Genomic DNA, 27938 nt, shown 5'->3' with positions numbered 1-27938 from the left:
CCGCTTGATCCGCCACAATTGTACGAACCGTAATTATGCGGAGCTGAAACGTAAACAGAGTTGTGGAACTGTAGAAACATACAATTGTTGAACACGAAAAATTGTCGAGTTAGAAAAACAAATTCATCACGTAAGAACAAAGACTTTTATGAGAGGGGATGGGGGGAGATGCAACATTACCAGAGCAAAAAAACTTACGCCCATAAAATTAAATTCTCTCGCTGTTTCTCTCATGAAGATGTTCAACGAGCCATTTAAAAATTATTTTTGTGGTATTGTTTGCAAGTCCTTTCCTTTTTTGAAGGTCTGATAATGACTGAAGTCATTAACAGCAGTGATTAAAAGGGATTATGTGAAATGGCATTTCATTTTCCGACAAATTGATGATTACAGTCTTCTTTTTTTGTCTCGGTATTGTTCGGACTTCTTCTGTGAAAGACTTTTTGTCACTGCTGGCAGGTTTTGTCATTTCCATGCAAAAAGTGTTTTGTTTTTCTTGGAGAGGCTCCCAGCTTGCATACATTAGCGTTAATATAAAACACTGCGTGCATCTTTTTCACAGCGGCTGGCAAATAAAGAAAAAAAAGAATAAAAAGTATGTTTGATTCATTTTGTGCTTGCTTGTCAAGCCATTAGCAGCCACACGTTCCAGTCAGCTTGACAACGCGCTTGCAAAGTGATTGTGGTGGTGTTTCTTTTTTATACGCAGGTCTGACATTTGCATACTGATTTACATTTGGTTGTTTTGGAAAACGGGCTCCCGCAGCATTTTGTCAGCCTGGTGATATTCAAGAAGCAAATTGTTCACATTTCAGTCAATAAAGCAACAAAAAAATATATGACTGAATGAAAACGTGTTTATTTATGCTGAGCAACAAGGTCCACACATGACAGCAGCATTAGCACCAGCACCATGCTGTGGCCTTACTTTTTGTGAGCCTCTTCTAAGAAAACAGTAATAAATTTGCGCTTTGAGATAGAAGTGACCCGCTGTCTGCGTTTTTCAAGATAAAAACCGTCATTTGGGGCATTTTCTTGTTTGACTTGAGAGCAAAAACTTGCCATACAAAAACAGGGATTTATTACAGCATTTGAGATGTTAATTTGTCACGATGACGGATTTAAGTCGCGCCCGCCAGAAGGAGCTGTGATTAATTCATCATGATGGACACACGGACGGCTTATTTCTTTAGATTCCATTTGATTATTATTAGTTTCTGTAAAAGTATAATATTACAATGTAATTTCAGAAAAATTTAATCGACTTCTATTTTTCTTCTGTCGTACGGTGTTCCACAGGGTTCAATTTCGGGGCCACCGATACATGCTTCCTATAACAATCTGGCTAAAATAGTTGCTAGCACCTCAGCACATATCGCTACAACGGTCGAGGGAATGCTTCTCAAATGTGATGTCATCTCACTTTTGGTCCTCTAGTAATGAAAGCATTTACACATGACAAGATAACAAGCACCTTTCCCAAATGATAGTTTTTCAACATGTAGACAATAACAGATCAATACTGGCTCACCGACATTACGTTGAGCAAAACATGATCATGAGCGACATCTTCATTCTGCCCATTGGGCCGGAAATATTGACGCCGCTTTAATTTCCTTGCAGCGCCCCTGCGACCAATCCTCACGCACCGCTTGGCATTAAATTGAGACCCGGATGAAAATGCGCTGCGACGCGGCCAGCTCATTTGGGATTCCCGCCTGGCAGTGCCGCGCATGAGACACATCAGATGGCCGAGGGGACGGCGTGGTTACTGATGAGGCTTTACCGACGTGATGCAAGCGTCCTCATGCATCTTTCATCATGAGCGGCTGCCATGTCGTACGTGGTATGCGACAACGAGTCCAAGGGCGGCATTAAAAAAAAGTACGAGACGCTACCTTCACTGTTCTGCGTAACAATACCGTTCCGTCAAAGGTTGAGGAATGCATGGAAACTTAGGAGCTTTATGAGCCTAGAAATGCTAGACACAGAAATCTTATATGATCAACGAGGCCGCATATCCTCACTGTCGGGCAGATGATCCAAATATGTCCATTGATATTTTCTTTTACAAATCGATACTGTTGGTTTGTCCCCATGTTGTTTTTTCTGGTACAGTAGTAGCTCAAAATCAAAAGACTGCAGGGGGGCCAAAAACATCTTTTCCCTCACAAACTTCACGGGGTGCCATCACACGTCCAGAAGGGAAGGCACGTTCTCTCGTATGCAGCAGACGTGCTGAGCTAAATGCTACTTACATTAGCATTCCACTCTCTGCATTTACAGGTCTGGGTTGCAGATGCTTTTCATGTCGCTGAGCACGAGGTTCCGGTAGCGTCTTTCTAGGTGCTGCATGAAGTCCAGGTAGTCGCAGAACCGGAAGCCCTGGATGGGTTCCTCCTGCAAAGGCAAAGTGAACATTGTGCCGATTACAACTGAATACGAACGTACATGCAAAATGCTAACTGCTATCTCCCGATTTCATAAAACATCTTAAAAAAACCCAATTTGAAGATGATTTAGCTTGATCTCATTTTTGTTTTTGGTATCTGAAAAAAATGGCAATTCATCAGGGGTGTGTCAACTTTTTATAACCACTGCATTGTAATCTGCGGTACAGGGACATTAAAATGTTGAACTTAGTTGCATTTTCTCAACACGCTTCGATGCCTTTCGAACACAACTGTTGCTGTCACAGCTGTGCATACAAACTTCCCCACATCAGATTTCCCGCAGCTAGTGAGCGCACATCCCACCGCCGCGTTCGTACTTCTCGCAGCGGTGCGTGTGCAACCCCCGAGGCTCAGTATCGACGCCCCACGGTGGTTAGTCAGCATTTGAGTGGTTAAGTTCCTCCGAGCAGACTTAGAACAACTCCAACACGTTGTCTGCCTTCTAAATTTTTAATTTGGATGAAATATAGATATTACTCCTTGTGAGACGGGCCTAGTGTGTGTGTGCGCGCGCGTGTGTGTGTATATATTAAAATCCGGCCTTCACGATGTTCCCACAGACATAAATGACGAGGACAGAGATGATATTGCAATATCGAAAACTTAATGGTTCAATTCAGGATAAGGACCGTGCAAAACCCTCGAGCATGCATGCATATACAGTATGTGCACGCTCTCACACTCACACACACACACACACACACACACACACACACACTGAGTCTCTCTCAGCAACGCAATCTGATGTTGGCGCTCATTAGGCGAGCGTCCCGTAATAAAGCCGGTCCAACTGCTTTTTTATTCACAGCAAGTGGGCGGTGGACGACCCCGACGATGACGATGCCGAGCCAAGTCTTCATTCTCAAGTCTTCACCCGACCAAGTCCCGACACTGAGCACCCGCCCCATGACAATATACGGCCAAAGCGGAACACATCTCCGTAAGCCGCATTTGTTCACGCCTTCACACTTGTACTTCCTGGGACGAAGCACGACAGACTCGCAAACAGTTCTCGGTTTCTGGTGCCTCACCTTGAGGAAAACCTGAATCCAGCGGGCTTGCGTTTGCTGCAGCAAAAGTGGCTGAAGGTGCTTGAGGACGGCCAGGCAGGCATACACCTGGTAGTCGGCTCCCATCAGTGTGCATATGCACACGTAGTGGCAGATCTCAGGCCAGTCCAGGAAGTTCCAGAAGCACTGAGTCAGCCAGTGGATGCATATCTGTGTGTCAAGATCATAAACTTGGAGTGTTTTGTTTCGGATTCGCCCACAAGGGAAGACTGCGATTCATTGCTTGAGAGGAAATGGCTAATTGGACATTGTCACTTTTGTTGCATTTTGACACAACACAAAATGGACACTAACAACTATATATTGCAGGTAAGCATACACAAGTACAAAACATCTCACACACACACACAAGCACACACACGTCTGGAGTGTAATTTAAGACTGTGCTGACTCGGAAGCATTTGGAGAGAAGGAAGGAAGGAGGCTTGGCTGGCTGGCGGCGGTGTTGAATATTGAAGAGGGATTATGGGACGTGGTGACGAGTGGACGCATGCTCGCTGTTTATTTGTATTCACCAAACACCACGGCCACTCGCTCATTTCAAACCCAACCCAGGCTTGAAACTCAAACCCTCGTTGGGAAACCCTTTAATGGGACTTGAAACTCTACTTTTAAGCTTCACGGTGGCTTAGCTTTCTCCTCCAACCTTGTACGTCTAACTGATACAAATCTTTTCCTCTCACACGTGCGTACGCACGCCTCCTCAGGTGCGTGGGAGTGTTTGAAAAGCGATGGCGAGTTGAAGGCAGAGAGGCATCCGGGGAGGGGGCTTAAAGAGCAGGAAGACGAGCTGAATGTTAAGTTGTCATCTTTGGAGTCTTGAGATACTGAATTGTCACGCGAGGAGACAACGGAGGACGGCGTATGAGGGGCGGCTGAGCAAGGAAACCGGGGCAGGATACGAGGACACATAAAAAAAAGGGCATGACCTGCGATGGGGTGAAACCGGACATCCGGAAGGCGGCGTGCGCCAATGGAAGTTCGTCCTTCAGCAGCATCTCCACGTAGTGAGCCGAGCTCCAGTACAGCGGGGACATTCCCGACTCGGCCACTCGGACAGCAAGGTCCACCTGCAGCAACGGTGGACCAAAGTGATATCGGCGAAGTCTTACTGGGTTTCCATCGCTTGCGATACGAAAGCGGGGAACTCACCAACGCGTGTATGTTGGCTGGCCAAATGAAAGCAGAAGTGAGCACAGAGGAAAGATGGCGCAGCAGCCTCAGAGATCGCCGCCAGTCCCCAGACATCATCAGGAAGACCGTCGACGTCAACCAATCGTGGCCGGGATAATCTTTCTGGCCAGTGACTGATGTGCTGACTCAAGGATTAGCGTTATTATCGTTATTGCAAAAGCAAGTGCATGTTTATCAATGCAGACTGTCGATATACGACTGGAGAGTAATTGAATCCCACCGCCCCCCGCCCCCCCAAAAAAATAAAAAAATCAACAGGTAAAATTTTGTCGGCTTATCTGCTTGAAACAATTTCCCCAGTCTTGAGTGCGAATTTGAAACCCGAACTCAGACTTGAAACTGTATGTTGAAATCTGAAACCCGCACTTGAAGTTTTAACTCCTCAACATTTGTTTGAAACCTAAATTTGATTTTTGAACCCCTGGAATCTGAGCCACATGTTGAAATTTGAAGCCGTGTTTGAAACTTTAACCCCATGCATGAAACTTGGAAAACTTGAACTTTTTGGGAACGGAGACCGGGGCGTGAAAATATTGTGTATGAAAGTCAACCTGGGGATCTCGGGGCTGTTTTTGCGTTCTGATCATTTTTTTTTTACTGCCAAATAATGTAATAAGGAGGACAAAAGCGGCGTTTTGTTTGGCGGGGACGCCGGCGGCTAAGTGGCAGATAAACAACGAAACAGCACTTTGACTGCGAGCGACTGCCTCATCAATCTACAATGCGCTGTCAACTTGCCACGGAATTCCAAATGAGGCGCGGCGCCGCCGAAAGAAAGAGTTTTCATCCCAAATGCAACCACATCAAGGCATTTAAAAAATAAAAACCCTAATAGGATGGCCTCTTCCCATGAGAATCTCAACATCACTTTGTACAAAACCCTCCTTTCAAAACCCAACGCAGCTTCACAACAGTGATGGGAAACCCAACTTTGAATGTCACACTGGGATTTCCAATCCTCAACCTGGTTTGCAACCATAAACCAGACTTGAGACTCATTTCTGACACGAGGGCCCGCACTGAAAACCTCAACCAGTCTCGAAACCCGAACCCGTGTTTGAAACCCCGTCTCCTCTCCTTGCAAAACTGACAGCTCTTTCCTTTCAACCCAAGAGGTCCCAGGTTAGCCCAGTAAATCACAAGACTTATGAAAATAATATTTTAACTTCAAACTAATAATTGGCAAAAGGATACGCAGCGGCGAGGACATTGGAAGCCTCCGCCGGGACAGGAAATTCTTGACGTGTTTCATAAGGAGTGTCAGGTGGCTCGCGGCATCTTTTTGGCGGAGCAGCTTGAGAGCGACGCCGTATCTGGAGGAGAATTTTTTTTTAAAAGATATGTGCTCAAATGATGTATTCAGTACAAATCATGAATATGTTTGAATCACCATAAATACCTTTTAGTACATTTAAATATGTCTATAGCAAGTGGAGGAACATCGCTGCAATTAGGTCCTTCCATTTCGCAGGTGGTCTCATGACTAAAACGTCATTAACAGCAAATAATGCCAATATTTCAGATTTATATGTTAGCTGAGGGGAAAAAAATTAAATGAAAGGCAGAGCTGGAAAAATACAGCCCAAATAAGCGGTCGAAAAGTCAACGAGTGCTGGTGTGTTGGTAGTGGCGCCTCACTGCGGAAAATTTAGCATATGGGCAATTTCTTTTTTGCTCAAGCACTCCCTTTAGGGCATTGGTGTCAAAGTCAAGGCCCAGGGGCCAGATTTGGCCCGCCACATTATTTTATGTGGCCCGCAAAAGCAAATCAAGCATGACCCCCCAAAAAAATTATTTTTTTTTAATCACTGGATCACATTTGGGGCGGGGCACTGGTTTCTCTTGAGCATTTGGTGCCCTCAAGTATCACTATGTATACGAAATTAAAGCGCTAGGATACCTCAGGCAGACATCCATGCCGAGCATTTCCACAGGTGACAGCGCCACAGTGTCCGCACTCGCCTCTTGTGCTGTGATGACAATTACAAAAAAAATACAGACAAGCAGTGAATTACTGCCCGCTGCTTTAGAGGCCCAACAGCAGAAATCAATGTGTCACAACCCATCCGTTTGGGATGCATCCAATCGGCGCCGAGCGACGCTAACTGGTATGGGCCATAAAAACGCATCAAGTGCACGGCAAGCTCCTTTGGCTTTAGGGATGGAAAGCTTCCGCAACCCGGACCTGTGCGCAGGCAAGACAATAAAAGGGTGGGAGGGTGACATTTTTGGGTGAAAATTGTTTTTGTGGTTTCCTGCCATTACGGAAAACTTTTTTTTTAAGTGCTCTTATTACGGCATTGCTTCGCAGTGGAGGAAAAGCACAAATTACAACATGCGCGCTTGATTATCGGAATGTTTTTCTGACTGGGCTGGCCTCCCTCAAAAGAGCATCAAATAGCTGCAGCTCATTTCGAACTATTCAAATGGATGGCAAAGCAGGTCTGCAGTGTTGTGGACTTCCTGTGCCGCGCCGCTAATAAGATGCCACGTCAAAAAGCTGCTCCGGGTGTGGCGGCCCATTTTCAAAGAGCAGCGTCCGCCTCCAAGCGCGCGGCTGGCGAGGAGGGCTGATGTTGACTGACAAAAGGTTAATGCTCGCCAAATGGGTCTGCTCTCGGCGCAAAAAATGAGAGTGCTCAAGTCTGGCTGAGGCGCCGGGCTAAGAGCCAAGACGCACAAGGCACGCACGCACGTACGGGCTGTTATTTGCAGGGATCTAAGTAAGAACTGAGGCCTGAGTGGGCATTTGTTTAGCAGGAGACGTGGAGGTGTACCTAATTAAGTGGCCACACAAACCCCCCGCCGTCCGTCCGTGCAAAGTTGACCACAGATGCTCCGATATCGGGATTTTCATTTGCGAAAATTCGGCGGACGACGTGAGAAGTCTGCAACTAGCACGCAGGTGCCGTTGGGAAATGCAAACGTGCGGAATTCGAGCTGGGAGATGCGATAATTAACGACATCATCATCAGTGCGGTCGGTTGTTTAACCGCTGGCTAGTAAACAGTAACCCGCTGACAGCCCTCACTGGTTTCATATGACAGAAGGTCAAATAATCCATTTCATATTGCATTTTTTTTCATGTTGGATTATTTTGGTCCTTCGTTGTGCCGGTTACTAAAAGTGCTTCAAACAATGCGTTTGTATTCGTGTCATTTTCTCTCTACTTCTGTGCGCTCCACCTCTCCGAGGCAGAATCTCCTTTTCCCACCGAGGCATGTAACGTTGTCTTCGCATAACAGCATCAGCAGCGGCAGGCAGTGAAAGAGCATAGGTGTCCAGAGAACAAAATGCGTGCCTTGCCGCGCTGCCCTTTAGCCACCTTTCTCACGTCCGACTTGTCAAGAAGAAGAAGGAGCGGACCGGCTGAGCCGGCGTGTTGCCACGTGGCACTCACTGACCTTTGTTGTGCTCAGGCGGGGAAAAGAAGCGCTCCGCGGAACATTTGGACAGATGGTACACAACCTTCTCCAGAAGGTCAGCCAGCACTGCAGATGAAAACAAGCACACACACAAATCACACGACCACATAAAGAGGCAAAAGAACAGCTTTGGGGAAAGAAAAAAAAAATGAAGCCGCAAAGTCCTCATCATCTTACCTGTGGCGGTCAAGCCGTGGTGCCCGGCTGTCATAACTTTATGGTAAAGTCGGCGGCACGTCTCCATCCAGCTGTCTTCCGTCGTCGCGTTTCGAGGGGACGTCAGGAAGTCGCGCAGCTCGGGTTCTGGCAGGTGAAAGCGGGGTGTCAACGCCCTTCTTCGTGCAGCAGCTCCAATCACACGACGGGAGTCTCACCCAGCGGGTTCTGTTGGGTTTTTGGTGGGTCCAAAGTGTAGCAGGTGGGTGGAGGGAATGACCAAAACATGGGCCAGGGATAGGGATCGTCTCCCTTCACGGGGATAAGTGGAGACCAAACAAGATTCGGTTTGAAAACAGCTGATTAGATGGCGACCTGTCAGTAGAATGGAATACACAACTAATTGCATATAATTCGGCGATTGCTAGGAAAACAGAATGCAGACAGCTAGTTGTGAAAAGTCCTTCATCTCCACTTTTGCGTAACAAAATGAAATTTTGATCTAGATTCTGCCTCAAATTTCCTTGGCTTTCCTTTATTCTCTGGAGCGACTTATGTTTGAAATTATTATATCATTTCACGTTATTTCCACATTAAACCGCAAGAGGGCGCTCTAGGTCTGTGTTGATAAGTCAACGATGAGTCTAATAATAATAATAATAATACATTTTATTTAAGCAACGTACAAGAGGAAGCGCCTCATCCCCCCCCCCAGCCCCTCCCAACACTTCACACCCCCCCCCCCAAAAAAATCACAATTGATCATTTTTTCCAACAGGAGGCATAAAGAGAAGAGCCGTGAAATTTGACGCGAACGCTCTCTTTGGAGGGCCCTAACCGCCCTCCTCCCTGTTCGATATGTGTCATATCCTCTCTGTGAGCTCCATTTGAAACGAAACCCTGTTTTCTGTTCGCCGAGATGAGAACTGAATAACTGATAACCAATCCCCAATAACGAAGTGTTCTCTGTCATTACGCACACACACACACAAAAAGTGGGAAACACCAATAGCCGAGACAATTGAGTGGATTTGACTTTTGGCGGTTGAGGCTGACCTCCTGCAAGGCCCGAGGGGGGAGTCTCCTCTCAGATGGTCCTCCAACAACGGCGACGCGAACCAGCGTGTGGTTCCTCTCCAGCGACGCGTTGTCTAAAATGAAGCTCCTGGGAAGAGGATATTTTGACCACGACACAAAGAGAAGAGACACCGTTTCATATTGTTGATGAATAAAAGATTTCGGAACAGTTCCTCATTCTTGGGCTCGCCTCGGTTGGATAGTTTCACAGTCTTGGTCTCGCATTTTCTTTCAATGTTGGTCTTGATTTTATCTCACTTTGGCGGTGTTATCTCATTCACTCCCAAAGACTTCTTTAAACCTCTTTTCAGACTTGGTCCAGAATTGGCTGGTACTGAATGAGATAAAATTATGGAGTGGCTCTCAATTTTATTTTTCACTTCCTCAGTCTTGGTCTGAACGAGGTTTCTACTTTCGCAGTCTTGGTTTTTAAGTTTGACAGTTTGCTGGCCTAGTTCGCTCCTCAAATCTCGACATTTCACTTTGTCTCAACTTCTCAGTGCTTTTTTTGTCCTGACCGCAGTCTGACGTTTCCTATAGTTTGTCTATCTTGGTCTGCTCTCGCGTTGCTGAACTTGTCGGTTGATGAATAATTCTCTGGAACCTTTCAAAGCCATTCTGAGTTTTTAACGGGGGAAAAAAATTGCCTGTGAAAAGTCCAATTACAGACTTTGAACGGAGAATGAAAACCATAAATGAGAGCCGCTGCAGTACATTACCGTGGCGTGAGGGAAGCTCGGTGTTAACGCCTCTCGCCGGATCTGTGAATTCGCCAATATGAAATGCCTTTTAAGGCTGAATGCTAACTGCTTTCGTTCCAACCTCCGAAGCAATTTGGACTTGGAAAATTGGCAATAAGGAGGAGACGATGCGTTCTTTTGCAAAGGTCTACTCACACTGGCCACGGGTGATTATCCGGAGCGGCTCATAGAACGACACGCATTCAAATGAAATGTGCCTGACAAGACGTACCTTGAATTTGTGGCAGGCCGCAACTGGGTTCACTTGAAGTGAAGAAGGCGGCAAATAGGAGAAAAACAGTATTTTGGCGGATCGTGAAGATGATGCTGATATGTGTGGGGGGCGGCGTGGGAGGGGGGGGGGGGGTCGTAGAAATGAACAAGCTGTCATGTCACCCGGCGCACGGACATGAGTCGTCATTTCGAGGCCATTTACATGTACATGGGCCGGCTAAAGGCAGTCGTCATTAGTATGACGGATGGTCTTGGAACATTCCAACTTCCTGTCCGCTTTATTTCATCTTATCTGTGACATGCAGGCAAACAATTTCTCCCGCCTGGCTCTGGTTAAGTTTAAAAAAAAAAAGGGTTTTGTCACATTACAGCGGTGAAATTGAAAAAAAAAGTGTAACGAAAAACGTTTCAAATACAGTGCTGTCTTGACGTACGTTAGCAAAGCCCCCTCAGGGTAAGTAGAAGGGGGGGAACATTTGCGCACATCGAAACGTCAGACTCGGCAGCCTCCAAATGTTTCACACAAAGCCTTCAACCGGACGAGCGGTGAGCCTGCTGAGCTTTTGGCATTTGCGCTGCGAGTGCTCCTTTGGTTCGCCGCGACTCTCCGCGACTAACCTTTTACACGGACGCACAAGTGGACTCCGCTCAAGTGATGTGGCCACGCAAGCGAAACGATGACGAACAATCTAAAGCGGATCCATGAATGGCAAAGTCAACTCCACTACAAAGCTACCTAGTGACTGGGTAGCTTTTTTTTACCGTCGCCTTTTATATCATTTCACAGACGGACTAGAGGTTTATATGCACGGTAGGTCAGTTCCTACCCATCACCACCGTTCCGGTCAGCCGTGTTGTCCCTCTGGCTTTGCAGCAGCACGGCGCAGATATTGTACTGGCTCTCGAGTAGCAGGAAGGAGTCCAGGCTGGAGCACAGCACGCTCAGCAGTCTGCAAACAGCACGCAATGACAGGATTTCACGCCCTTTGGAGAGAATCAAGTAATAATCACAGGCATATATTCTTTATCCTCTTCCATTACTGCCGTTTACTGCGTCGCTTACAGTCGCTGAGCAAGACTCTCTAATCGTTAATCGTTTCTTTTTTTTTCCGACCAAATGTCAAGACTGGGCCTTACTTGTTATGATAGTGTTTTATAAGAATATTCTAGAGTGCTGTTTTTTGCAGGGGGTATCGCTGGAAGGGATTAATGGCACTTCAATTCAGTTTAATGAGGAAAGATGACTTACGACAAAATTAATCTTATACAGTATGTCACAGCACCACTTTGATATGGGATCAGGTAAAATGTCCTAAAAAAAAGGACATGACACGAAGTCCTGGCACAGAGCGATAGACAAGTAAAGCGGCAGCACAATGTCACACAAACTGCGCTAAAGTGTCAGACCGGGTACCATTCACGCCGACAATCCTTGTCGATTTCCGACGAGTCATGAATGTCTCCGGGAAGCGGATTAGTGAAGCCAATTTTCTCCGGCAGCTTCACTCGCGAGCTTTGTATATAAAAAAGAAAAAAAAAAGGAAAAATGTGCGGGGAATCCCCGCGAGAAGCCGTCATGGTTCATTTTCAAATGCTGGTAATGATGCCCGGCTTAAGCATTCTGCTGAGACTCGGCACAAGCTGCGGAATAACGACGACGCTTGGGCTTTGCATTTTACAAAACTCGACGCTCAAACTACAAGGGGTCCCCGTCAACATTCTCAGTCCTTCACCTGACCCGCTTGGTGCTGCGGCATGTACGCTGCAGAGAAATAACATTTGCTCGCCACATGACCCCGTGAATGCACAACAGCAAATTAAAAGACAAAACACGACTTTATCTAATGGATTGTCTGTGTTATCTATTGGCCGTTGACCACCAAGCCTTCCCTCTTCCATCTGAAGAGCAAGCGTACCTAATGATGTGTCCCCATGAGCATACAAGACGCCGTTGTTCCTATTTGCCAAAGTGCGGGACGGAGGCCTGACCGACATGCACTCTCAGTCCGCCTGACAGCCGCCAAGCGAGAGGCTGCCCAGCTTGTCAGGCTCGACGTCCTCTCCTCCTCCCGTTTGAAAGCAATGCTTCCGGAAGCCGACCTGTTAGCGCTTTGTCTGACAAGCTTCCGCCCTTACGTGTTCCCCTTACTCAGAAGTCTGCCGGATATCTTGCGGTAGCTCTAACTTTTCAAATCATACGCTATGTTTGCAAGCGTATGCTTGACTTAAAAAGTCCGCTAAAAATCCAGACACTTGAGGCTGTTGCGCGTAGAATGGGATCATTTTTCAATTGTGAGCGTCCCGGTCTGGTATCCCAAGACAGGCTGAGCGCCTTTGGAGCGTACGATACTGATAATTCCCTTTTTACGTCTACTTTAAAATGACATTGCTCATCCTCGCTACGTGCGGCGTGCAAATAAATAAATAAGTACATCGTAACGGCCAAATTTACGTTCCGCGCCAGCGCACGCGCACACTCGCCACGCGTTAATCCATCACCAGCGGGGAGGGCGTAGCGATCGATGCAGGCAACGGGCGAGTGCCGGTTGCCATGGCAGCAAGCGGAGAAGACATTTGGGCTCTTCATCTTCGTCGAGAGGCTTACTTTTATGGGATGTTTCAACACAACAGCAGCATATTAAAAAGACAGCAGCCGAGCACGAGATGGGCAAAAAAAAAAACGGGGCCTCCAAAGTCAGAACGAAGGAAAAGCGCCATCAAGCGCGGAGCCAATTTGGTGACTCTACTTTGAAATTGCAACTTAGAAGTCGACCGACTTCATATACTGGATAGCAAAAGAAGAGCCGTGACACTATTATAAGTGGTTGTGTTTCTTCAATTCGAGGGTCCCTGAATGCGGCGTGCCGTCACTTAACAGTGAGCTTGTTGGCGCGCCGCTGCCCCCGTTTTTTGATGCGTGGGGCTCTCACCTCAGGCCAAACGCGTGCGACTGCTCGTAGTGGAAGAGCGAGCGGATCTTGGCGCTGGAATTCACGGCAATCAGCCTGTCAATCAAGTCCTGTGGAGCACAGCGGGAAGCCATGAAGGTCACACATTTACGATGTATCAGGCGGGAAGCGCGCGTGTATGTGTGCGGATTTAAGAGAGAAGCAACAAGTATGTTGCAGTTCCAGTCAGCGTGAAAAGCGCACACATGCACTCAAGTGGATGAAAGAGGAACCGTAGACAACTGTAATGAGTGGCGGCAAAGCATGACTACTGTCAGAATAAATAAAATACAATACAATACAATACAATACATTCTGATTTATATGGCTCAAATCACTTTACCATAGTTCCTGAGCACACAAATGCCACCACAAGATGGCACCAAAACATTTTTCCTTTGCTTTTTGACAATCTCTTCTCTGTGTGTGTACCCGCGTGCTAGCCCACTCACAGGCACAGAACTTGGCACTTCCCTCAGCATGTATTCACTCTTGTTGGCCAAAGGTTGTCCAAACAGCAGCTGCCACACGGACTGAGAGGACGACAGCAAGTTGACCAGAGACAGGAAGGACTGCAAGTACACGCAGAGAGTGACCCAACCAAATCGGGTCCAAAACAAGGATCAGAAATTACGGCCACAGCAATAATACCATTTAAACCTGTTTCAGAAGCATGAGGTCAATCTTACCAATAGTTCTTACAAAGCTTACGAATATTTCGGACATGCAAATGTGTCGGTGTTACACTGTGAGCGCGACAACCGCTGCTAACAAAGACATTAAGAAGTCTGTTTTAATTTACACATATTTAATGTATATTTTTTAATGCATTTGAAGCGCGCGGTGGCGGATCCTCGTATATGTTAAAAAAAAAAAATTTAGTGGATCGTTTTCCTCAGTGTGGGGCATTCACTGTACTCTGATATAAGACTGACCTTGTCTCAACTTACTCCCAAATGTACTTGTCAGTGTGAAATGTGGGCCTGTTTTGCTAGACCCAAAGCGGCGATTGTTTTATGAATGGCGGAAAAACAGGTGAACAGGACCTTCTGCCATCCTGTTTGCTGTGCATGTCAGTCTTTGTCACTGGATAACACTGATGAGCAGAGATAGTAAATATGGTAATCCTTCCCTCGAACACAGGTCATGGCAACTTATTCACTTATGATGGTTCTTATATCTATTTATTTTTAAATAAAATTAATACATATTAAATTATATATTTATCTATATTTATACTGTGTGCAGTTTTCTGAAACATTTATTTATTTTGTGCATGCAACACTTTTTTCTTCTCTACCCCCCAGAATCTTGCTGCTGTAAACTGCAAATTTCCCCAATGTGGGACAAATAAAGGTTATCTTATCTTCTTTTTGGAACATAAACCCCACGATAAACAAGGGACTACTGTAAATAGTAATTGTTGGATCAATTAGATCAGGGGTGCCCATTAGGTAGATCGTGATCTACCGGTAGATCTAAGACAGGTCCCAAGTAGATCTGAGGAGTGTCGAGGAGGAAAAAAAAAAAAAAAAAACATTTGTGTGTCTTTGTACATGTTAGAAATATATATTTTTTGTGTTAATGTACGCTGCACACAAACCATCCAATCAGTCTCATTTTCACCAAAAAATAAATAAATAAAAATAAAAATAAAATAAAGCAGGTAAATCTTGAATTTATGGTGGCGCGTGATTACATCACCGGAAGTTGTTTGCGCTCAGCAGTCTGCAATTGCAGCTTGTAATCAGAGCTGTTGCGCTCCAACTTTTATCGTCATTATTCTCATTCAGAGTTTGCTTTGTGTACAATTCACCGAGGGCAGGGGCAAAGAATAGGACTATAGGAGGGCCCAGGGAAGCACTTTAACACCGTACGTGTGAGCTACGATAGTTAACGGGCTGCAAAAGTCCATCGCATGCCTCAGTTTCAGGCTGTTTCTCATCATGGCGTGCATGTGTGCGTGCGCCAGTAAGGGTAGATCCCGGGAGGTTAGTTGATCAAAAAGTAGATCTTTGGTCCAAAAAGTTTGGGCACCCCTGAATTAGATCATTTTGGTACAGTTGTTGGGAGCCACGGAGTTAACTATGAGCACCTTGAGGCAGCGCCTGTCGATGGGTTCCATTGACGTGGGTTCAGGTCGGACCACCCTGACATCCTCATTGCCGCACTCCAGCGCCGACCACAGCTCCAGAACCAGGGCCCCCACATATCCTGGCACGTGACAACACAAGGAATTGGGGCATATTGTGTCTGAGCTGCATGATGCCCCGGTTATAACAAACCTGTTTTTCAGGGGTGGTCCTGTTTCATACAAATGAGCCACTGCTAACCCCACCCTCTCTTCTGCTGGGTGTACAACTGCTTTGTGTTACCATGACAACTGGGTTCAGGCTACAAGTTGTAACAGGCCAGACTCAGAATCAAAATAGCCGTTTTTGTTTTTGCCATATTTACAGCATTACCGCCACCTACAGGACTGGAGTGGAAATACACTCTCTGGCATGTGTTGCCAAATGTTCTTGCTGCAAACAAACTTTGTTGGACAGACGAAACAAAGCTGGCACACACACGCCTACCATTTGCAGTGTGGTCGGTCGTACCTGAGCGCTGCAAAGCCATCGCGCCTGTCCCCGTGGCTGCCACCTGCGTGACCATGACACCATAGCCAAACTTCTCATGACGACTCACCTGAAAGAAAAAAATAATAAATAGGGAGAATTGGGCAAATGACATGTATTCGAAAACAGACTTGAGAGAAAACGTATCAGTGGAGCGTTTAATTACACGGCAGGTTTCAAGTGTGGGCGTTGGCCCTTGGTTTGTTAAAAATAATCACGCTCCTTAATTAAAGTGCAAACCAAACAAGGTAAGCAATTACAAGCGTGACTAAACAATGGCGCTAAATTAAGTGCAAGCGGTGGGTGAGGCTAAGCGATTTGCAAAAGTTGTGCTCGGAATTAGCATAGCTGCCGACACACGGTGTGAATACTAAAGAGGACAAAAAAGAAATTATTAAACTTTGATTCACACAAGTGCGAAGCCTGAAACCTTATCCGGCTCGCTTATTTTTTAACTTGGATCAACCGCTTTTATGACGACGAGACTCAGCAACTGGAGCGCAAAAACTCAGTAATATTTAATGTCGACGTTTGACATAAACGGGCTATCACAAAGGAGCATTAGAACTGTAATTCTAAACATTCAAACAAGTGCTGCTTCAAAGAGCCGTGTCAGAGATTTTTTTCTTCATATACAACACGCTGAAAATATGCTAGCTATGCCCACGCCCCAAAAATGCATCTTCCCTTCAGTATGCTGGTGTGCCCGCTTTAAACGCACCCTTGTTGTTGGCCGTGAGTGCGTGCAAATCACGGTGAGCGAGGACCTGGGGCTCCTATCTGTTTCAACAATGATTATTACTTCGGCTTTCTTCAGTTCTATGCGTGTCTACATTTTTTTTTCTTGGAGGATTTTTTTTAATTTATCGCCACATATTGATCACATCATATGGGGATTTTTTTTAAAAGCTAGTTTACCTGCAATTTTTTGTTAAAGCGAGAGAACATGTGCGAGATGCACTCCTGCATGGCGCCGGTCTGATGAAGCAGCAGCACCCCCTTGGGTGTGGCCGTAAAGTTCAGCAGGCTGTCCAGCAATGTCTCTTCCCACATTTGCCTGAGAAGTATGAATAGATGTTTAAAAAAAAATTTGCAGAACTTAGGTCCAGTTGAGAAAGTTAATAAATGCAATAAAATGCCACACTGTCAGAGGGTGTCAGCGTGGATATTGAAATTTATTTTATTGCCATCCAACAGGCATAAGTCATTAAGAAGATTGCCTTTAAATGTCAATGTAAGCTCACCGGTCACAATATTAGGTCCAGCAAATGTAATAAAAGAGCTTTAAAAAAAAAATCATAATTCAACAACCTTTAAAACAGAATAAAGCTCACTTTACGACCAAAAAGGTCAGGGAAGTTTTAAATGTTAATTCAAAATAAAAACTAAAGTGGGTTATTGATAGATGATGTATGAATACAATGAGTTTTTGATCATCTTTATCAAGGAAGAAAATTTTGAAGCACCTCCGGTTGGAAGATTAATGGTAAAAAAAATTGGGCAGATTTCAAACAAATCTGATCATTAATTCAGTGTGTACACTTGGTGACATTTTTGATTGGCGGCTGTGAGATTTTTCTCATGCCAAATATGTGACTTATTGTAAAGACTATGTCCTGTATCTTGTGTGCTTTCTTACAGATGTTGCAATTTCTGCGTAGACGTTGCAAGATTGTTTTCAGGTACTGGGGTAGGAATCCTTTCAGACAAAGAACTGGTCTGCAAAAAAAACAAAAAGGAATTCAGTTTGGATGCAGACAGGATATGAGGTCGGTGGCATCGGACCTTCCTCCAGGCGGCGGCGGCAGCTTTGTGCAGGCTGTACGCTTCCAGGACCTGCAGGCCCTCGCAGCTCTTGCACATCTGCCCGCACACAGAGATGAAGGACCCGCACACAGCACGGAGCGAGAGGATTTCGCCCTCGCTCGACGCCGAGAGCTCCCGTTCGAGCAGCGTAAGGGTGAACCGGAGCAGAACATGAGCGGCGGTGCTTCTGCAGAGTGGAAACAGAAGTTTAGCTCAGAGTCAAATTTTGTGTTTTATTAACGACGTTCTGCATGCATCGCGCGACGGCGACTCGTGTAAAATTCATCACGCCGACGAGGCGGATGAAAATCATTCCCAAAGTGCAGGCGCCTCCGCGTTTGAATGAGTTCTCGAGCGCAAAGCTCAAAAATGCATGCGCGGGACATATTGAGTAATATATCAAATGAACGCTCTTGAGTCGTTTTCGGTTCACTAGCCGTTTCCCCAAAATGCTGTCGCATAGTGAAAAACATGTTAATGTTTACTGGAAAAAGTCACTGAACTCCATTTATAAACATAGACAACGTGATCTGGAAAGCTCTTATCGAGACCTTTAATTTGATGTCTGACTCAAGATGTTGACATTTACCAAGCCCGTGCGTTGGCAATACTGTGTCACAAAAAACTTATTGACGACTGGATTGATGACTCACCTTTCGTTGTGGCCCACAAGCAAGTTCTTGTCATACAAGAAGAGAGCCAACCCTCTGTCTGTGTTGACCATTCGAGCCAGGACGTCCGCGATTAGAGGGAGGGTGGCTGCCGGGCACTTCAGTTTGGTCTGCATAGATTTTTTTTTATACTGAATTACAGTGCTAATATAATGAAAATGGATATTATCTCTGCAATTGATGAGGATTTTACATCTGGCACTGTTTCCCGGTTTTCAGACGACAATTCACAACGCCTCAATGTGTAATTTTGGGGACGTGGGATGCGAAAAGACAAAAAAAAAAACGAGGCAGACGAATACAAATACAGTGGTACCTCTACTTATGAAATTAATTGGTTCTGGCAGAAATTTGTTCATGAGAACATTTTGTAAGTAGAGACGCGTTTTCTTTGTAAATGCCCTAATTCGTTCCAAGCCCCCCCAAAATTCAGACAAATATTTTCTAAAGTGTAAAAATGTATTCAAATATGTAACAAATACACATTACAATTAGATTATTGCACAATAAATGAGAGTTGTGGATAATAGAAAAAAACAAAGAATAGTGTAAAGAATAAAAATTGTCATTTAAATTTTCACTGCGTCCTCATCGGTTTTTTTGCCCTCTTCAGTTCGTGTTCTCTCTCAGAAGTGGTTTTTGCCGGGCGTTTTCTCAAGAATTGATCCAAGGACGTTCGCTTTTGCCGGCTTTTAACAATCCTTCCAAAATGTCCAAGGCAAACAGCCTAGTGAACGATCGCCCGACTGGTGAACACTTTTTCTGGGTGATTTACATTTAAATGTAAATTGTTCAATAAACATACAATTTACATTTACGTAAAACTCTCAGGAATCTCAGGAATCACGAGGACTCTGCATCAACATTTATCTATCTACACAGACACGTACGGTAGAGGTCCCTTCTTAGCCAATGGGATCCCCGGAAGATGTTAGATAATAGCCAATGGCAAAGGAGTTAGAAGTATGTCACGTTCAGGAAACTCTGAGCTGCGAGTAGCAGCCCATGCTGTATTTTTTTTTTTACCTTTCGTATCTTGAAATTTCTTCCGTAACGAAAGACAATATTTTCCTGTTGAGGCGTTTCGTAACTTCAACATTTCGACGAGAAGAGACGTTTGTAAGTAGAGGGTACCACTGTATGGGATGTGGGGAACAGACAAGAAATGAATGAAAAAGAAAGAAATTCCACAAAGTCACCTGGCGTCCACCGAGGGCCTGGATGACGGGCGCCATGAGAGTCTCAACGACAGGCGCCTGGTGGAGACACTGGTCAGCGCACTCGGTCCTCTCACACATGGCGCTCAGCGTCGCTATCACCAGGGCGCTTGGGCACAGCGCTTCTGACCAAAAAACAAAACAAAAAACAAACAGACACGTTCAGTCAAGGAGTTTGAGGACACTCTTGTTTGTGGGATCTCTCTTCATGTGGGAATCGAATACAACAGCTGACTAGGCCTGTCGGGAGACAACAGGAGACAGGCTGAGGACAAGGTTACCAGATAAAAGATAGCACCGAGGAATGCTGCGAAGGGTCTCGATGTTCCCGCACTGGCCGACCGCTCGCTGCACTCTTTGTCATATCTAGCTAAAAGGTGTGCGTGTGCACGCACCTGCGTGTGAGCTATCGCTACACAAAGGCTGATGATGTTGGTACATGATGTTGATGAAAATCACCACCAGGTCCGTCAAAGTGACTGGATCTGGAAAAAGGAAATGACTCAGTGAACAACAATTAAAACGCAGGGATATGATTGATTCACTTGTACTTTGTCTGAAGGCGTAAAATGAAGTTACACAAACATGAGGCCATTTCGTCCACGCCTTTTTACAGCGGGTGGGGTTGGGAGGTGGCATCTTTAAAATGGAGTTACGCGTCAAGCGTTGATAACCGGATCAATTCTCAAACATATTTGAAGCAATATAAAGTGCCTCGGGGTGTACTTTTTAGGAGCTCCAGAGGCTGGTATACGAAATAGATTGGGAAAAATAAATTGCTATAAATTTATTCACCTGGAAAAATAAATTGCTTTATTGAATGTTTTGGGTGCATATCTTGTTTTTTTTTTACGTGTGTTTTTATTCAAATGTATTTCTGACTGCGCAATATTTGTAATCTCTAGTTATGAAGATTATCGGTTGCGTCAGAGGTGAAAATCCAATGCCAAGATTGTCTTTCCTCTTTGGAATCAATAAATACAAAACGATCAGTCACAGGTGAGCGCGCCTTGATACTACGATACGGCCTCAATAAAGCTGTGGGTGCAGACAATGAGTCGTAAGTTTATTACAACTGATTAAGCTGTCTGGATGCTTGGACTGTTATGTAAAATTGGCCGTGTCATGATTCGTGAGCTTATAGGTTGTAAATGAATGAGGCCGCAGGTGAAAGTTTCCATCCTTATATTCCAAAACAGGACGTTTTTTCCCCCGTTTTTTTACTTCTTCAAAGCAACACTGCAGAAAATGCAGGAACATTAAGATTCAGTCGATCGTTTGGCAGATAAATCAGATTTCGTGAACAGGAATCTAAGAATATTTTCTGCCGAGGGGCTGTAATTCTGATTACATAGATCAGGGGTGTTAAAGTAATTTTTAAATTATCGATTACTTTCTTTAATTTTGATATGTTCAGAAAGCCGCAACGGGAAGCGTTCACCTTTCCGCGCCGCCGCTTTGATGGGAAAGAGCTTCCGGCCATTGGCGTAGAGCAGGACTTTGCCCAACACGCACAAGGAATGGACGACCACGGCGTACCGCAGCTCCTTTCCGCTGTAGACGCTGCCAATTGGCGAGCCTGAAAGACAATGAGGACATGGCACAAGGAGGCGGGGCTAGATTATATGGCCTTGGGATCAAATTTATTTTCCCATTTGCTCAAATTAAAAAGAAGAAAAAAAAGCTTGCCTCTTAACACCGTCACATTCATTCATCTACGAAACAACTTTTTCCACTCACCTGAGCCGTGCGGTTCCTCAGAATGGATCCGAGTGCAATGCTGGCAGCATTCCAGATAAAGGAGGCACTGCTGCACAGCGGCCTCCATCTGAGAAGATATTATTCCCCAAAAATGATCACCTCTCCGCAATTGATAACTCAATATGAACACCCGCATTCAAATTGGTATTTTTTATATGGTGCAATTTACTCCATCGTGGGAATATGTTGCTATTTTACTGACAGTTAATTTACAGGCCGTAAAGGGAGGGACTCGGCAATAATCCTCTTTTAAAAGGCGCGACAGTGAGCTGGAGGATTAACGAATCACTTCTTCAATGGCAAATTCTCTCCGTGGAAGCGGCGAAAGCATAACGCGATCCGTTCCGACGACGCCTGCTAACGTGTTCACATTTGGCGACAAACGCTGTTTGTGGAAATAATTATGAAATGATCATTCGCTCACCAGATTTTTGTATTTGCTCTGGAGGAGCCTGAGAACCAACGTCCTGCTGTAGGAGCCATGCTGAGAACAGACACAAATGACATTCAGACGCCCATAAATGTGCACGGTACATCGCGCCCGTTCGGTTGCGACGCCCACCATCAATTTTGTGAACCAGGTGGCTTGAACATCCAGCAGGGCCAGCAGGTCAGTGGGCCCCAAAACTTTCTCCGGTGAGGAGTCCCCATGGAGAGACAGGAGGGAGAAGGTGCTCTCGATGATTTCTTCCATGTACCTGAAGGCGAGCGAGAGGATCGGCGCATAATCTCGGCATCGGAAAACAAAGCGAGCAGGCGTGCCGGAGGGGGGGCGGGAGACTCACTTTTCCGGGTGACGGATCCAGAAGGTGGTCGCCTCCTTTTGGAAGTCGTTCATCAGGCGCATCTGAGTGCACAGGAAGATGAGGTTTGATTGACATGTTATGTTGCAGGCAAATGGAAAAATTGAATTTTTTGCTTAACCAGGCAGGAAATTTTTATGTTTTTTTTTTGTCATTTAAAAGATCAACTTGGTGACAAAATGGCAAAATTATAAGGCAAATTGCTTTGCCAGGAAATGACATTTAAGGATTTACATTGACAGGCTTGTACATACCTGTTTAAGGAGAGAGCTGATCTCGGGTCTGTTGATGTCCAAGACGGCCGCGCCGCTCGGAAAGCTCAACTTCAGGGACAAAAAACTGGACTGCACGCTTCGAGCTGAGCAAGAGACAACAAAACAAAAGTTATTAACGTGAAGACCTCCACCGAGGCCAAACAAAGTGTACTGTAGTCACGATCCGTAACTCGGGTAACAACTACAGACCATCTCACAAAGTTTTCATCAACAACTCGCACCACGATACTTTTGGGCTGGGCGGCAAAGACCGAGAAACAGCACCGAGCACAGGTATGGATGAAATTAAATGAGCGGCCTACCGAGGCTGCTGTAAATCTCCCGGGTGACGTTCAGCGGCAATGAGGAGAAGCTCTTCGCGAAGAACTGAAGAACGTGGTCCTGAAACGACAAGATGCCATATCATTTCATTCAACGTGAATTTGGCTGTACTGGGCAGAATGGACTTTGTTCAATCACAAACATTACATTTTTGATTTCAAGTTTTCCCTTTTCACTTGTATGGGAAAAAAACAACAATGGAGAAGAGAGTAAATCTGTGACATATCACAAATGTTGCTAAGTGAACGGCGGCGTACACTGAGCTCGGCGTCGGGCTCGGTCAGTGCGGCGCACAGGTTCTGGCGTAGGCGTGCCCAGACCTCACAGCTAAGCACGTCAGAAGCCGGCGCGTGACGGAGCGCCTGCAGGGCCTCGCGGCGCACCTATCCACACACGCACACACACACAAAAGGCATACACATTTTTAAAAATAAATAAACCCATTGCAAATTTAAAGTTGATATTTTTTTTGCCTTCTTGCAACTGACAGAGGTTTAATTTTTTCAGAATAAAAAAGATCAAGTGAGAATTCTTGTCTCTGTGAAGGCCGGACTTTTTTAAAATTTATATTGTGTACATTTTCACCTCTTTGGGTTGACTTGGATCTAGTTTCTCAGCCAAAGCCTGGAGCTGCTCCTGTCGAATGAAGGTGTAGCACTGGAGAAATGGATGGAATAATAAATCTTGTTACTGCTCACACGGACCCTGATAATAATAATACACTTTACAAGCACGTGTGACACCATGGTAAAATGTCCTCTACTACAGGTTAAAACAAGGATGTGTCCTTTTTTGAAATTACCTGATTGAAGGAGTCTCCACTGTCTGAGCAGTGGTCAGCGTAGCGGCCATGCTGCATCTCCTCCTCCTTCCGTAGCTGGTCGTCATCAAAGCTGCTGAGTAAACGCTCCGCGGCAGCAGTCACCGTGGCTCTCAAGGTCTGTGTCATCTCCTGGTACCTGATGATGACACAACGTGCCAATGTTAGCACTTTCCTAAACACACGCCGGTATGCGCAGGTTGGACTCACTGCGCTGACGCTTGGCTGCGGCCGGTCGCTGTGTGAATGAGGGCGTCGTGACACGAGTCGACGGCGTGTTGTCCATCTTCACGGGACAACTTCCCTAGCTCCTTGTCCACCACGCACCCAAGGGAGGTCTCCACACGCTGGCGCAGGTGCTGGACAAACTCATAGCTGGGGAAAAGTAATTTTTACAAAGTTATCCATCTATCCTATGCATTACTAGAAAACCACTTCTCTTCTCATGAGCTCACTTGTGGAAGTTCTTGTCGGTCTCCTCCAGGTGAAGAAGGACTTCCTCTGCACTTTGGGGCGTTGGAGCGCCAGAGAGTCGCTCGTCGATGCTTCTCAAAAACTGCTTGAGCTGAGCTGCCAGCTGCTCCTCCTCTTCGGAAGACATCTCTGTTGCAAATGAGAATTCCCCTGACACATTGAGTGATTCTAACCTTTGCAAAAGTCGAATTTCTGGTGGACCTAGGATTGATAGATATAGCAAAGCTCCTCAAACCTAATGTAGCAGGTACAGCCATATGTTGGTCTCATCTATTTAAATTAGCTGTATATCAAAGCTAAATGCTTCCATGTCTATCTCAGCATGTTTTCGATATCATGGACATCCAGGTCCATGCACTCTAACACTTTTTGTCCTCACTAGTAAGGCGATTCAGTGCACTTGCACGACGACTATAAAGAATTTGTTCCCCACAACTGTATGACATTTTTGCATTCAAATATGGACTTATACATGTTACTTGTAGGGTAAAACTGTGCACTAGTTGACACCTGCCTGCTACCTGTGAGGCATAAGATGTTAACTAGTAGAATTTAATAACTGGCCTGAGTAATATTCACAAATAAGACAATTCGGCCCACTAACAGAATAACTAAAACACTAGCAAAGGCGGGTAGGGGGGTAAACGTAATGAGTAAACGGAGGTCATTATCGTACTGGAATAAATGCTACACCTACTTTCCAGGCTTGAACAAATTCTAACTCAGCTCAATGTTACTTTCCACCGCAGAGAAGTAAGCGACAAGACAACACAAAAATAAATAAACCTACAAATACGCCGTGTGGAAACGCACCTGGCTTGCCTTTGACGGATTCTCTTCAAATTAGTACCTCAATCAGCCAGGCGCCATTGCGTCGCTATGGAAACGTCCGTCAAACCGCGGAGCATTGTGGGAGAGCATAACAAATTTCGTGCAACGTTCAAGCAACGGATTACAAAGAAAGCGCGAAATGCGTATGATTCGTCTACCTTAATTGGAAATTAAAACAAAACAAATATATGTCAACTATTCGGTTAGCAGTCTTATATTGGTATTAATTAGTCGCAAAAATGAGAAAAACGCTGCCATAATGACGACGCACTGATTTTCTGAGGAGACAGCGAATGCGTCATTTCTGCTTCCGACACATCACGTGACTCTTTGTTTTGCTCCTTCTTCCGGGGTTCATTCAAGCCAAAAATCTCTGCTGGATAAATCGGCTGTCAAACTGCATTCCAAACACGTTCGCATCAATATATTATGTAGCAACATTTGATTAGCATGACGGAGCTCTCATTTTACATGTCATCGGGCAAACACAACGTTGCGTTCGTAAACTAACTCGAAGGCCAGCATCGCTAGAATTACTTTTGAGGGAAAGCATGGCGGCAGTGGACAGCTTCCATTTACTGTACAGGGAAATTTCCCGGTCGTGCGGCGGTTACCTGGAAACGCTCGCCGTTGTGGGCGCTCTGTACACGGCCAGCAGGGCTGTCATCCTGCTCAGGGACTGCTGCGTGCTGGTCAGGGTGCATTTCCTGCCCAGGATGATCCCCGGCAGGAAGCTGAGGCAAACATATGGAGACTGGGCTGTCGTGTATGGTAAGAAATAGCATCGCTAGGAAAAATACTTCAGTAAAAGTACAGATTGTTGTTTTGTTTTTTTTTAAACGATTTTGATATAAAGGAAAACACCTAAATTAAAATTGAAAAAATATATATTTTCATTAACAGAACCAAACTAATTTTTTCATTGAAAGTAAATAAAATCTGTCATACAGGCCTTTATTTACCAGATAGGACAAAAGTGGCATTAATAAGAAATTACAGTTTTTGCTCAGAAGGACATAGAACTGACTGTCATCTGTATAGCAGTGAAAGGGGCAGCAAGTACAACGAACACCAGGGGGCCTAAAATTGAACCCAATGGGGGACACCATGACAGTGTGGCAGGACAAGACTCAGAGCAACCAAGGATAACACAAAACTTCTGTCTGCCAAATAGTTTAAAACATTCTGCTGTAGAGCACTAACGAACCACTAATTTCCTCCTGGTGCTGCAAACGAGCCAACAGAACACTGGTCCACCATATCAAACGAAGCAGTCAGGTCCACCAAAACGAGATACAAATACAGTAGTCTCCACTAACATTAAAAACCCATAACAGGGCTGATGCTGTCATACAAAAAAAAAGAAACAATGCATTCCAGCAACTCACCATCAACACCCCTTTCCAGCCACTAATCCATATGCCTCCCATCAGGTGCATCAGAGCCTGTGGCGCAGGCCTACGCCGAGGAGCTGGCCCAGCACGGTCTCAGCATCATCTTTGTCACGTACGGGCGCTCCAACATCGCCGACTTTGTCGCAAATCTCTCCCAGAGCCATGGCGTGGAAACGATCCTCGTCCACGCCGACCTGGGCTGGGACAAGGCGGCCAGCAAGGTCGTTGTGGAAGCCCTGAGGGGCAAAGATGTGGGTTTCCTGGTCAACTGCGTGGACGAGGCGTGCACGTCACCCCGGGTGCTGGTGGAGATATCCGAGCAGAGTCTGATGGAGGTGACGGCCAATAACGTGGTGGGCGCCACGTTGCTAACCCGCTTAGTGCTGCCGGGAATGCTGGAGCGCGGGCGAGGGGCCGTGGTCAACATCTCGTCCGCCCCCTGCTGCATGCCAACACCTGGGAGAGTGATGCTCAGCGCCGCCACGGTGAGAACAAACATTTACCACAAATAATATTAATATCGTATTATATTCATATTTGCTTTTCAGGGCTACCTGGATCAGTTCTCAAGATCTCTCCACCTTGAATACAGCGCAAGAGGGATCTTTGCTCAAAGTCTGCTTCCATTCCAGGTGTGTGATATGTAAAAATGACGTGAGGAATTTCAATGAAAGTACAAGAAAGTGCAACCTGTAATGTAGAACACTCACTCAGGTTGTTTTGATCCAAATCCTTCCAACAATTCTTGGTTGAAATTTATTTATTCTGTTTTTTCTGAGGCATTATGTTAAGTACCGGGCTAATTAATTTATTGGAAACCATCAAGGAACATAGCAATTAAAGATCAAAATTTGCCCGTATTTCATTGGCAAATTGACAATCAATTCAAATAATTATAATTTTATAACTGGAATGAAAATAAAAATATGGTGTTTAACACCCAGGTGGCCTCCAGTAGTCAGCGCCCGGCGTCGTCCACCGAAGGCTGGTTGGCGCCCACGCCGCAGGTTTATGTCCGCCACGCCATCTCCACACTCGGCGTGTCCAACCGAACCACCGGCTATTGGCCGCACACGCTGCTGGTGGGCACCCGGCGTCTCTCACACAAACACGTGTTTTTTGGATTATTTGTGATCGCTAAATTGATTAATTACGTTTCTTTTCTCCCCAGTATGGATTGATGAGATGCATCCCGGAGTGGACTTGGGTTTTGGGCTGGCGGGTGTTCATTGGTTAAAAGTGGCTCGTCATAAATTGTATTGTTCATCCTTCAGACGTGTAGAGAAGAACATATGAGGTGGTAAAGTTGTGTTGTAGCCTCTCACGGTCAAACGGGCGGCCAAACCTTTCCATCCGACACACTCCAGTAGCCTGGAGTTGCCGCATCAAATGACTTTTCACTTTTCTGCATGAAATGAGCACTAAAGTTTTCCCACCCTTGGTGTAATATGTACCAATATTTTCCCTTTTCAAGCTGCTTTTTGGCTCTTGGTGAAATTTCTCGTGAATCATTTCCACGGGCTGGCCCGTACACGCTGACCGTGCCAGTAACTGGAGTTTGTCCAGGACTCGCTGTTACCGCCTCCTTGGACTGTTTGTGCTGACTTGGCACTCAAAATAAATGCATAAAAGGTACTTCGGATAAAA

At 45.5% G+C, this 27938-nt stretch overlaps 2 protein-coding genes and 2 long non-coding RNA genes across 9 annotated transcripts in view; 2 read left to right on the top strand and 2 right to left on the bottom strand.

Annotated features, from left to right (window-relative positions):
• The window catches only part of LOC127592222 (uncharacterized), a 193646-nt gene that overhangs the window by 134374 nt on the left and 31334 nt on the right, over positions 1–27938 (top strand). The gene's annotated exons all lie outside the window — the stretch shown is intronic.
• tbc1d32 (TBC1 domain family, member 32) lies at positions 208–25632 on the bottom strand. 6 transcript variants are annotated; one of them, XM_052052712.1, is made up of 35 exons: positions 25512–25632; positions 24048–24195; positions 23803–23967; positions 23575–23731; positions 23358–23429; positions 23030–23155; positions 22754–22832; positions 22431–22534; positions 22159–22220; positions 21936–22071; positions 21798–21857; positions 21353–21440; positions 21054–21191; positions 20008–20097; positions 19595–19737; positions 18378–18505; positions 17704–17911; positions 17558–17637; positions 16837–16975; positions 15901–15988; positions 15393–15511; positions 13750–13869; positions 13280–13368; positions 11177–11299; positions 9355–9463; positions 8517–8610; positions 8320–8445; positions 8122–8208; positions 6618–6687; positions 5912–6030; positions 4676–4830; positions 4453–4593; positions 3485–3673; positions 2259–2400; positions 208–1972 (listed from the first exon to the last, which is right to left on the bottom strand). In XM_052052712.1, exons 2-34 carry the CDS (start codon positions 24191–24193, stop codon positions 2281–2283), a joined length of 3870 nt encoding a protein of 1289 aa, XP_051908672.1. In that variant the 5' UTR covers positions 24194–24195; positions 25512–25632; the 3' UTR covers positions 208–1972; positions 2259–2280. The 6 variants fall into 6 exon arrangements, with proteins under 6 accessions (XP_051908672.1, XP_051908669.1, XP_051908674.1 ...); XM_052052709.1 differs by having other exon boundaries at positions 208–2400; XM_052052714.1 differs by having other exon boundaries at positions 208–2400; positions 13750–13830.
• On the top strand, positions 25236–27938 carry hsdl1 (hydroxysteroid dehydrogenase like 1). The gene is made up of 5 exons (XM_052052772.1): positions 25236–25668; positions 26331–26776; positions 26840–26923; positions 27236–27373; positions 27463–27938. The coding sequence occupies exons 1-5, from the start codon at positions 25449–25451 to the stop codon at positions 27526–27528; spliced, it is 954 nt and encodes a 317-aa protein (XP_051908732.1). The 5' UTR covers positions 25236–25448; the 3' UTR covers positions 27529–27938.
• The window catches only part of LOC127592218 (uncharacterized), a 29297-nt gene continuing 28392 nt past the window's right edge, over positions 27034–27938 (bottom strand). The window contains exon 8 of the long non-coding RNA XR_007960078.1: positions 27034–27902. This is a non-coding gene — a long non-coding RNA (uncharacterized LOC127592218). The remainder of the gene's footprint in view (positions 27903–27938) is intronic.

This window comes from Hippocampus zosterae, chromosome 19, assembly GCF_025434085.1.
Source record: "Hippocampus zosterae strain Florida chromosome 19, ASM2543408v3, whole genome shotgun sequence".
Taxonomy (NCBI): domain Eukaryota; kingdom Metazoa; phylum Chordata; class Actinopteri; order Syngnathiformes; family Syngnathidae; genus Hippocampus; species Hippocampus zosterae.
The sequence above is the reverse complement of the archived record's forward strand: the minus strand, read 5'-3'. Positions and strand labels throughout refer to the sequence as shown.

Coding starts and splice junctions, on each gene's coding strand:
- tbc1d32 (XM_052052709.1), bottom strand. CDS start 24,193: ATGTCTTCCGAAGAGGAGGAGCAGCTGGCAGCTCAGCTCAAGCAGTTT. Junction 23,430..23,574: donor GTGGAGACTCCTTCAATCAG/GTAATTTCAAAA, acceptor CCATTTCTCCAG/TGCTACACCTTCATTCGACA. Junction 18,506..19,594: donor AGGCCCTCGGTGGACGCCAG/GTGACTTTGTGG, acceptor AAATCTATGCAG/ACCAAACTGAAGTGCCCGGC.
- hsdl1 (XM_052052772.1), top strand. CDS start 25,449: ATGGCGGCAGTGGACAGCTTCCATTTACTGTACAGGGAAATTTCCCGG. Junction 26,777..26,839: donor TGATGCTCAGCGCCGCCACG/GTGAGAACAAAC, acceptor TTTGCTTTTCAG/GGCTACCTGGATCAGTTCTC. Junction 27,374..27,462: donor ATTGGCCGCACACGCTGCTG/GTGGGCACCCGG, acceptor TTTTCTCCCCAG/TATGGATTGATGAGATGCAT.